The sequence below is a fragment of the Heterodontus francisci genome, chromosome 1, assembly GCF_036365525.1.
Source record: "Heterodontus francisci isolate sHetFra1 chromosome 1, sHetFra1.hap1, whole genome shotgun sequence".
In the NCBI taxonomy this organism is placed as follows: Eukaryota; Metazoa; Chordata; class Chondrichthyes; order Heterodontiformes; family Heterodontidae; genus Heterodontus; species Heterodontus francisci.
Genome location: NC_090371.1, coordinates 197,621,649 through 197,633,801, shown reverse-complemented (window position 1 = coordinate 197,633,801; position 12,153 = coordinate 197,621,649). Strand labels below are relative to the sequence as shown.

General features: G+C 39.9%; 1 protein-coding gene across 4 annotated transcripts in view; it reads right to left on the bottom strand.

Annotated features, from left to right (window-relative positions):
• The window catches only part of spock3 (SPARC (osteonectin), cwcv and kazal like domains proteoglycan 3), a 687,897-nt gene that overhangs the window by 29,433 nt on the left and 646,311 nt on the right, over positions 1–12,153 (bottom strand). For 2 of the 4 annotated variants that reach the window (XM_068039972.1, XM_068039980.1), the window contains exons 8-9: positions 9,686–9,847; positions 3,534–3,755 (exon numbers count right to left, since the gene is read on the bottom strand). In XM_068039972.1, coding sequence (XP_067896073.1) covers positions 3,534–3,755; positions 9,686–9,847 — 384 coding nt within the window. The remainder of the gene's footprint in view (positions 1–3,533; positions 3,756–9,685; positions 9,848–12,153) is intronic. The other 2 variants (XM_068039987.1, XM_068039993.1) reach the window with 1 other exon arrangement.

The window sequence follows — 12,153 nt, the reverse complement described above, 5'->3', positions numbered from 1 at the left end:
AATAGTTACAGCAACATTTTCGAGGACAACTATGAAGGCATAATCGGTGTGAGGGTGCACATTCGCATTAGCCTGATGCTAAACCAGTATATTGTAAGGCTAGGCTGATTCCTTATGTTCTCAAGAGCCTTGTTGAAGAAGCTAGAGAGAAATGGTGTGCTAGTGAAAACTGATCACAGTGATTGGACAACCCCAATTGTAGTAGTGCCCAAGTTAGAGTGAAATGGGTATAGTCGAAAGCACAACTAGATGCTTATGATGCATGTAAGAGAAGCTTGACCAGTGTTGCACTATTCATTCATTACAACACAAATCGTGACCGGAAGCTAGCATCTGACACTTCAAACTATGGTGTTGGAGCAGTAATCAGTCATGTCATGGATGATGGTCAAGAGAAACTCATTGCATTTGTGTCCTGTACCCTGACCAAGAGTGAACACAGCTATGTGCAAATAGAAAAGGAAACACTTGGAATCAACTTAGCAATCAAAACGTTTCACCAGTTTTTATTTGGTAGAAACTTCATGCCAGTAACAGATCATAAATCCCTAATAACAATTCTGGGACCAAAATCTGCAATACTAACGATAGCAGCATAAAAGCTTCAGCAGTGGGCTTAATTTCTCTCACTGTACAACTACAACATCGAATATCGCAGTTGGAAAGAGAATGATATTGCTCACACATTGTCGCGTTTGCTGCATGAAAACTCAGAAACAAGCTGTGAAGGTGCAATCTTCAGAATAGGAGTAGAAGATGATGACTTTCCAATCACTGCAACTGAAATTGCAGCTGAAACTCAAAGAATCTATGAACAGACATTGAATGGATGGACAGACGAGGAACTGATACCATTTCATGTTTGTCACAATGAGTTGTCATGTGAACAGGGCTGCATTAAGTGGGATCATACAGTAGTAGTACCTAGTTTTCTGAGAGATAGGATTCTGGCAGAACTCCATACTGAACACACAGGAATAGTCAATATGAAATCCATAGCTAGAGGTTTTGTTTATTGGCCTGGTCTAGACAGTGATCGAGAATAATTGGTTAGTAAATGTACTATCTGCCAAAACTATAGAAATAAGTCACCTAAAACCCCTTTGCAATCATGGTCATGGTCAAGTCGACCATTTCAGAGAGCTCATGTAGATTTTTTGAGAAAGAGACAAGATATTCTTTAAATACTGACCCAAAACCAAACAGTACAAAACCTGCCTCGACACGAAAACCTGTTAGGAGATCCGAAAGACTTTGTAAACCAGTTATTAAACTTGATTTGTAGAAATAGTTCAGGGTAGCAGAGTCATGTGAGACTTTGGGGGTGGTCACCCCTGCCCTTTAGCGAGTCGCCCCAGGCCCAGGTCAGGGTCCCATGCCCAGGATTATGAGCCATGGCCAATGGCAGAACCAGCAAAATTTCGGTGGTGATGGCGGAAGAGCTAGAACTTTGAGGGACAACGGCTGCTTACAGCTGGGGGATCCTTCAGGAAGAGGACTTGTGTTTCCTTTAAAGCACACAAGAGAAAGGCAACGGGAAACCTCATGTACGTTTTCCCGAGTCATTTTACTCATTTCTCATGGAAGTTAAAAAATGGGAGGCTGTTACTAGCAACTGAAAAGGATAGGGCCGTGAGACATGGAGAAATGAACAGAGGTCTTTAAGAATAAAACCAAAACCAAGCAGTCCACAACCTGACTCTATACCAAAACCTGTAAGGAGATCAGAAAGACATCTTAAACCAGTTATTAAACTTGATTTTTAAATATAGTTCATTGAAGAGAAACAACAATGAAAATACTTTTCTTTTGAAAGGGGAAGCAGTTGAATGTATTTGTATACCATGTTAATGATGTAATGACATGGTGTAATGTCATGTTGTAATGACATGATGTAATGACGTGATGTAATGATGTGATGACTTAATGACATAAGTAAACACTTCCTTGAACTGGCCATGCTTGGTGTTCATTTTCTCTTCTAGTGCCACCTGAGTATATTACACTTTGCATTCCTGGCTACTGTCTGATGTTCTCCAATGGGAGTCTATCAATCAATATGCAAATTGACTTGACCCCAGGAAAAACCTCATCAGCCGCATAGACTTTTGGAAGGAAGAAGTAAATGTCTACGTATGATAAGCCTGCACATCTGGTTTACAGCTACAGTACCTCAATTAGGGGGACAAAGTAATGCATTTATGAAAGGTTGTTGTACCACAAGAACATGTCCTATTAACTATTCAATTGAAGTAGCCAGACTGTACCATATTATATTTTTAGATTGTTTTGTAAATAATTAATTCACCCTATAATCTTATCAGAAGAAAATGCTTTTATATCAAAGTGGAATCCTGGATATGAATATTTCAGAACTACCAACAATGACTCATTTTGTTTAGTCTCGCCAAGAGGAATGGGGATGAATTAGGTTCCATAAATTTACATTTATGTAATTTGGATGATAATTGTACTCTTATTTTTGTTGAGGAACAAAACTGATTATTTCTCTGAGAAGTCAATGGAAAGGAAAGTTGGGGAGGGTGTATAATGGGTGAATAATCTGCTGCCACCCATTTTACACCCTCGCCAAAGTTGAAACTTCCGTCCTTTTAGTACTGAATAGACTGTTCAACATTTTTCAAATACAGCTTGTTTCTGTAACAGTTGTATTCATGCAATAACTTGCTAAGTTTGTACACAAAATGGCAGGAGTGATAGATAGTATCCATCTTCTGAAGTGACGTCAGATGTATTGGAATCCTATGTAGTACAGAGTGATGACTTAATAACAGAGAATTATTTGAAAACAAAAACAGAAAGAGTTGGAAATAATCAGCAGATTAGGCAGCATCTGTGGAGAATAATGGGATAATCAGTTGATATTTCAGGTCTTAGGAACCTTCATCAGGGTGTATGTAGGTAAAAATAGGCCCAATTCATGTACAGGCATCTCGTGCATCCTTTTAAGGCTAATCTCATCATTTGAGGTTTTGTGAGAAACAAAAGATTCCCTAGAAAATGCTGGGATTGCAAAAAGCACTATAAAATAATTGAATTTAATTTCAGTCATGCAATGTTTGTTATTTTGAATTAATTTTAATTGGTAACGGTAAATATGCACTGGGATTTTAATTTCATGGATATTTATTATTCACAATAGCAGCCAATTAAAAAACTGATGTAAACAAAGTATTTATAGCAGCTACATACCTTAAAACAGAAGAAAGAAAATCAGACCTTAATTTACATTTTGAAATTGAAAAATACCACTGGGGTCAAGCAGATTTTACTATTTTTATGATTCGTATTTGAATTTAAAGTTCCAGCATTAGTGAATGATTAAATTTCAATAAACTTAGAAATAAGACAATAAGAGTAACCTTGTGAGGCTCTGCTCTCAGTGAAGCCTCACTAGGCAAGAATGTTGTAGGTCCATCTCCAACCTGTAACTCGATCTAGCAAGGCTTCACACTGGGAGCAGAGCCTTCCAAAGTTGCCACCAATATACTATGAACATTATGATCTCTCACCTTGATTTCTCTGAAAGCAGTAGCACCACTCATTGTTGGAAATGCGACCATCTCTATATGTGTCACATGAGTTGAAAAATGGCTTCATGCACTGGTCATGGTTGTCAAAATAAATGCTTCCCAGCTCTGACTGATCAAGCAGCAGGTCATAGTTTGTGTCTAGTCTGTTAAACATCCAACCAAGTGAGTCCTTGCAAATGGGTAGAATGCTGGTGTCAAATCCTAAGGAACAGAGGAGAAAATAGCAAATGATTTTTTAAATAGCCTAAACTCATTGCTTATTAGATAATGGTATAATATGAATTATTCACATTAGTGACTATTGTGTAAGAGTTAACATTATCCAACTGATACCTAGTAGCATGTTACACAGCAATAATACAATGGGATTCAACCAAGATCATAAATCATAGCTGAACACCTAAATATGCTGCTACTTTAAACATTTTTGTTGCTTATTATATACATGCACAAGATCAAAAACCTTACAGGAGGAAGAAATTCAGAAGCATAGCAGCTAACAAAATTGGGCAGTAATACAACATGACCTTGGGTATGCCATAGTAGATGCATTGAGGTTTTATTCTACATAACGCATGCTGAACAATATTGGCCCATAATTTGCTGTCAAAATAATGGCGAGACTAACAGTGCTCACTATTATTTATGCACAAATGCTACAGTGCTACATGCTCAGGTGAGGGCAGATATACAGTTAAACATGGCAATCCAAAAGCTGTTGTCTGGGTTGTGCCTCTCTGCTGCTGGCTTCCTGAAAATGGCATCTCACTGTCTGGTTGAATGGCATTAAGTTGTCATATTTTTTGCAGTAGGTACAAACTAAACTCACCACAGAAAGTTAAGTTCTGTCCACTCCCCCCTGCTCTCATGCTCACATCTCTATCCTGGGCTTGCTGCAGTGTTCCAGTGAACATCAACGCAAGCTCGAGGAACAGCATCCCATTTACCGATTAGGTACACTACAGCCTGCCGAACTGAACATTGAGTTCAATAATTTCAGAGCATGACGGGCCCCCCATTTTACTTATATTTTTATTTATCTTTTCTTTTTTCCTTTTTTACATTTTTTACAATTTTTTTTTAATGTTTATTTCATTTTGTCTTAGTTTGTTCAGTTTGCTTACCCACTGTTTTTTTTTCATGTTTGTACTTGCTGCTGTTCAATCTTCAGTCCGTTAACACCCTATCTGTACTAATGCTTTGTCTTTCAACACACCATTAACATATTGTTTGCCTTTGCTCCATGACCTTTTGGTCAGCTATGTGGCCTTGTCCAATCTGTACCTTCTCCTTTGTTATCTCTTGCCCCACCCCCGCCTCACTTGCTTATAACCTTTGACATTTCTAATATTTGCCAGTTCCGAAGAAGGGTCACTGACCTGAAACGTTAACTCTGCTTCTCTTTCCACAGATGCTAACAGACCTGCTGAGAGGTTACAGCATTTCTTGTTTTTATAACTAGCTAGTAAAGGTTATCATCATTAAGCGCTGTCAGATGTACATCATCCCTTTTATACCTGTTGCTTCTAATATTTTCAGCAGTTTAACATCATATTAAATTTAGGTCAGGAATGTGACTGTCTTAATTATTAAGTTATCAGGAAACCAGAATTAAGACAAGAAGTCTATAAACTGCCTGCCTTACATAGTTAATTCCTTAACCTGAAGAGATATATGGCAAAGAGTGGCTGCACCAAATACTTGGTGGTGCAGTGAACTTGAACACTTTTCAACTTGATTTGAGAGCAGACCAGATTGGAAATGAAAAATTCCTCACGAATTCCCAGCAGTTGCAGTAAGTTGTGAAGCTAATATCAGCATATAAAAAACCAGTGATTACCACTTAAAGGGTGCACTATTTGTTTGAAATCAGCAATTGTGCTTCAAATCAGTTTGCCCTCTCAGACAAGCCTGAAAGGAAGGATGCTGTGCTCAGATTAGTGTGAAAAGTCTGCTCTATTCAGGGTAAAGGACCAACAGGATTACAACTCAGGCAGATGACATCTGACTACAGAATCAGGACTGCACCATGTAGAGATAGAACTCAGTGTTTTATAAAATTGAACTACACAGCCTTCAACAGTGGTGGAGATCAGTAAATACTTCAGTGATTGTCAGTAAATATCTTGCAGGACAATTTAAAGTTTATCCTAAAAATTAAGATGGTATTGCCTGATGCAGGAGGTGCAAGCTGTTCTCTAATGGATGCAGTCTTTGTTTTGTGTTATGTACCTGGTTCAATCTCTTCGTATCTTATTGATTAGCATGCTGCGGTCAGATAGAAGAACAGGAGGAGTATTTTAATTAGTTGGGATTTTAATGAGAAGCTCTGCTTTCCAGCTACTAGTTTTACTTGTTACCCTTCCTAGAGCATAATTTGTGAGCACATTGTATCCTGACTCCCAGCACTGTTTTTTTTTTAGATTAGATTAGAGATACAGCACTGAAACAGGCCCTTCGGCCCACCGAGTCTGTGCCGAACATCAACCACCCATTTATACTAATCCCATATTCCTACCAAACATCCCCACCTGTCTCTATATTTCTCTACCACCTACCTATACTAGTGACAATTTATAATGGCCAATTTACCTATCAACCTGCAAGTCTTTTGGCTTGTGGGAGGAAACCGGAGCACCCGGCGAAAACCCACGCAGACACAGGGAGAACTTGCAAACTCCACACAGGCAGTACCCGGAATCGAACCCGGGTCCCTGGAACTGTGAGGCTGCAGTGCTAACCACTGCGCCACTGTGCCGCCCTGTGTTCTGGTAACAGTTGGGTGAACTTGCCTAACAAAGCACGACTGGCTATAACCTCTGCCTGTGCTGAAATATCATGCAGAAGCAACATAAGCTGCAATATTTCATTGGTCCATCTAAACTATACCAGAATAAACAGACATTTGGATTCTACCAGAAGAAGAAAAGGGACAGAACATGTCAACCATACGCATTAAATGTGAGCAACTGACAATTATGGCACTAATTCACACAAACACAGAGTGATATAAGGTGGGTTTGCACCTCTTATCTTAACACTGCTAAGTCCCAAATCTAAGGTGTTTTGCTATAATGGAATAGTGAATGCAACTCAGATAAAATCAGTGGAAGGAAAATCAGGCAGTTCTCTTACAGGTATGTACTTCAACCCACCTAATTTTCCTGAGTTCGCTGTGCCCAGGTGGTCAATTAACTCAGGTGCAGGACCAGGTAAATCTTCTCTATACTTTCTAAAGAGCAAAACATTCGTCCTCCATCTCCATCCTGCAATCCTTGCTTGATTCACTCCTATACACAGCATTTACCTTCTCTCTCATCCTACAGCAGCAAAAGAATCAGTAGGTCCATGGAGTATTTGATCGTCCTTATATAATCTTAAATCCTTTCACAAACCCTATATTCATTCTGCTACTTTCTTCGGGAATTTGTTATACCTTTTGTAATTTTCATTGTAATTAAAGCTTCCAAATTTTAAACTATTGTCCTCAAATTCTGGGTGCGTTGTCTAAGTTCAATAGCCTATTTAGATGTATATCCTCGCAGCCTCTTAAAGACCTGGATTTTGTCTCCAGCGCCTCAGTCCAAAAAATAACGTTAATTTAATTTTTGGTTATATCTCTGGACTTTGAATCTTAACTAGGTTATACTGACAGGTTTTGTAAGCAAATTAGCTCAAAAGGGTAACTTCTACATCCTTTCACTTCTGCAGGTGAATGCTTATTAATAAATATACATTAACATGTTGCTGTACAGATAAAGGAAGACAGAAATCCTGCACAACCATTTGAACTGGTGGAAGAGAGCAGTGAGGCCAGATTTCCAGCCCTGCTACTGACCCTGTCCCAAATACTAGGGAGAGTGTAATCCACCTAATGGGAATGAGCACCTATGCCTGTGGTTGTGAAACAGAAGTGTCTGTATTCTAGAAATGATAGATTATGGAGCAGCACCCTGCTGGTCAGAAAGGGCAGACCTAGATTGGGCAGCAGATATTTACTGCCCTCAGGGAACAGAGAGATTACTTGGTGATGAACGCAATCTCTCACACACAGAAGACTTTCTTCCTTAGCAGTTCTTTAAACATTATGGGGTCCAAATTTAACATGGTTGCTGCTGTTTTCTGGGCCTAAAATGGCCTCAATGTTTATTAATTTAGCAGTGGCCCTGCACCTGAACTGCACAGGAGTTTGAGCCACTGCTAAATTGGTTGAAGCCTTTTTTTTAGGTCCCTGGTAGCTGCCTGAATTGAGTGCAGTTTCAGAGATTGCTCAATTCTAATGCATCTGCCCAGTAAGGGCAGGAAACTTGTTGAAATCTTAGTTTAAAATAGGACCATTTCATTGTGCTCACATAGTCTGTTTTCTGTTTCACTGTAGTTGGTTTATGTGCAGTAGAGAACAGGGAGGAAACAGTAACCTTGAAAAAATAATTATAAGGCACATCATTAGAGACAAAATTTATACGAGCATACAAATTAGGAGCAGGAGTAGGCCACTCGGCCCCTCATGCCTGCTCCGCCATTCAATAAGTTCATGGTTGAACTGATAACTCCATATTTCCATCTATCCCCAATAACCTTTCACCCCCTTGCTTATCAAGAATCTATCTACCTCTGCCTTAAAAATATTCAAAGACTTTGCTTCCACCGCCTTTTGAGGAAGAGAATTCCAAAGACTCACGACCCTCTGAGAAAAAAATGTCTCCTTTCCCACTTTCCCACATTATACTCCATTTGCCAGGTCTTTGCCCACTCACTTAACCTATCTATATCCCTTTGGAACCTCCTTATGTCCTCTTCACAACTTACTTTACTTCCTATCTTTGTGTCATCAGCAAATTTAGCAATCATACCTTCGGTCCCTTCATTTAAGTCATTTATATATATATTGTAAAAGATTGAGGCCCCAGCATTGATCCCTGTGGCACACCACTTGTTACATCTTGCCAACCAGAAAATGATCCATTTATGCCTACTCTCTGTTTCCTGTTAGCACACAATCTTCTATCCATGCCAATATGTTACCCCCGACTCCATGAGCTTTTATTTTCTGCAATAACCTTTGATGTGACACCTTATCAAATGCCTTCTGGAAATCTAAGTACAATACATCCACCAGTTCCCCTTTATCCACAGCACATGTAACATGTTATTAATGTTATAAACTGAAACTGAAGGTATGGTTTTTCCTGGCAGTATCTCCCTGCTGCATTGCGCCCCTCCACCAACTATTAAATTGAGCCGGAGGCAGGACGAGGCTCTTAAGTGACCATTAAGGGATTTTTGGCCATTAAGGAGCTTTGCAAGCCTCCAAACCACTGGCTGATCCTCTCACACAGGGACCAGCTTATTAAAAAATCACAGGTGCATTGTTTGTGATTTTCATCCTGGTTAGGTCAATGGACAAAAAATCATGGAAAAAGCACAAGTGGGCAAAGCATCGTGTTTTACCAATAAGTCATTCAGTGTGTGTGAGGCCCCTTTCAGTGGTGTGGAATCTCGGAAAATTCTGCCCTATATGTCCCTCACAATGTTGCCTTAATTCTAAGAGCTTCGCTAAATAAGGAAGTAATAATGCCCAGCCATCTGCATAGGCTTTGAAAAGCCCACTTTCCTGTATCTGTGACCTCCCTTAATATATTCAAACCAGTGTCAGGACTTTCCCTTTGTTCAAGTCTCTCGGGGCTCATAGCTTTAAGAGACAAAGCCCACGTTCACTTGTGCAGTGCTACAATTATGGCACAGAACTACTAGAGACATTTGTGGCACCTAACTGCTCAAGTGCTTCTCTACACATGCTAATGCTGAAGGGCATGTCCTCATCATGCTGACTAATCTCTCTGAACAGTTAGCAATTAAAATATCTCTGACTCCTTCTGCCATTGTTGTCTATAAATAGGTATCAAGCAAGATGAAGGAGGTGTGACTGTTCGGTTTTATCTATTCATAGCGCTTTCTAAAGCTAGCTGTATGGCACATATGGAAGCAACTGACTACTCAATGTGGTCCATATGTTCTAACGTCTTATGTTCGTAAGTAAATCTTTCAATGTCAGTAACTGAAGACAACTCAGCGGGGGTACGCAACACACAAATCAGCCTTGCACTTACAAACCACTTATCAAACCCCACCTCCAACATCAGTGCCCTGTCCTTCACTGTGTGCTTCCTTATCCACATCACTATACAATTGTTGCAAAGTGTCTGTATCTGTCCTGATGCTTGCTTCAAGTTGGCGCCCTGGTGACTGATGCCCTTCAGGTGCATACTGCTGATCAGTTGGTTCTCCTTGCTCTGTGAAGAGGGCAGATGGGATATTTTGAGTACATATGCACATATCCATTTCGGTATTGCATTAAATGCAGTACATAGAAGTAGGCGTGCACACCATCAACTTGTTTAGACCCAATACTTGAGTCTGTTCTCTTATTTCCCCAATTTTTTGTCCCTACAAAATTAACTTTCTCCTATTATATTCTTACCTTCAGATAAGATGTGATAAATATTACCTTATTGTGGATTAAGACAATCTGATTAGGCACCTGAAACTTCATTCTCTATGTGAGCACAGTTCTTTTCATTCATATAATAGGGGTAATTTTATGAAAAGTGTTTGCAATGAAGCTTGGAATTCAACTTCATCTCCATGTAAACTCTTCATTTCTAAATTAAGCAAAGCTAATTTGATACCTGGAAATTCATTAATTTCTCTGTGTAAATGTATAAATACTTGGGAGCAGAATTTCTGCTCATTTATGCCAGCAACATCAGTGCAATCTAGGCAGAATTGACTGAATCAGCACAAATGATCAGGGAATTTTAAAAATAAGTTAGGCCCAGTACACTTTTCTACTATTTTTTACACTGGCTCAAGATTCAATTGGCCTGAATTAAGCCACACTGCCAAAACTGGCCATCACCAGGTCAACAATGCAAGATTCTGCTGACTGCACTGGTACAGAAGGCTCTTCAAATTGTGCTCATTTTTTATTCAGGTGCACAGGCAAATTTTAAAAGCTTTTTCCTATCAAAAAATATCTAATTTATTAAGATACTGACTAGTGTACATCAATGAAACTATTAAATGGTTCAATATAATATTTTAAGTCATTTTCTGTGATTTTAAATCAGGTTACTCCCACCCTGAAGGACTTACTAAAAATGCTTATTTTTGGTGATAAACACATTTTCTTCTGCATTAATAAAACTGCACCAGGTTCCACTCTTAAATACATCAAAGAATACTTGTTAATGGAAACAAAAAAAGAAAAATGATTACAGTGCATGATTACTCGGGTTCAGGAAGATTTTATATGTGTGATTATGCAAATGAGTTTTAGCAGAAACTTGAACTGTAGCCTACTCCTTGCATTGTTCCAATTTTGCCCAGAACAGAAACTCTACCCCTTAAAGTTAATACTTTATTTTTCATCTAGATCTTCCACAACTTGGGCTTAAATCTATCTCCTGAACAAGAAAAAAATCTTGCATTTTCATGTCCTCGGGACATTCAAAAATGCTCCACAGTCAACAAATTACTTTTGAAATGCAGTTAGTCTTTAGACATCAAATATGCACATAGCAAGTTCCCTCTAACAGCCATGAGATAAATTAATATATAGGCTCCAAAATTCAGTTGCATAGTGCCCGTATCTTCAGTACTACGGGTGCCTTTTCAGGTCCAAAATGGCCTCTGCGCCGTGCATGCACACCTCTGCTGCTGCAAGAGCATTAGCCTGGACGCAGCAAGCGTTTGCCAGAAGTATGCAGAGTGCAGAGTATGCAGATTGTGACATCATGCTGATTTGATTCCATTGGTGCCATTTTCAACCTAAACACTCTAGCTAACATGCATTCAGCAGCAGGAAGGACACCTCACCAGCGCTATTTAAAGGGTCATCAACTACTTTCAGGTTAGTTGCTGAGTGACTTTTATTGGCTGCTGCTGAGTTTGGAGAAGTGTTTGGTGGTTTGTACTGTTATTTAAAGTTGCTGAAGTCTACCGGGAATGGGGTGGCACATGGTGAAGGCCTTGGTTTTGACTTCAAGGGTTCTGCTCAGATCACTTGCTCCCAGACATGGCGACAGTCATTTCTATCCCATGACCTGCAGCATGACAGGCACAATGATCAGAGATGACACAGCAGAGGACAAGCTGCTTAAAGAGGAGAAGAGGGAGGAGGCCATAACCGCCCAGGTAGCAACACTCCATTCTCAACCTCAGCGAGGAGTAGTGCATTCCATGTCTCAGCTTTACTAAGGAAGTGGTCACTGAAATCTACTACCTGCAGCAGCCCAAACTGCAGCCTTAGAACAGGATGAGGATGGCATCACCAGTGGTTGTGAAGGTAACAGTAGCCATGGACTTTTATACCTCTGGCTCCTTCCAGGCTGCAGCAAGCGATATTTACAACATCTCTCAGTTTGCTGTCCACTGTTGCATAAGGTAGGTCACTGAGGCTCTGGGCTGGATTTTGTTCCCAACCGGACATCGGGTTCTGTGGCGGGGTGGGGGCAGCAGAAAAATCGGAGCGGCAGCAGCTGCCATGGAACCAGATGCCAAAACTGTCGGGCCTGATCTTCCCGGCGGCGGGGAGCTC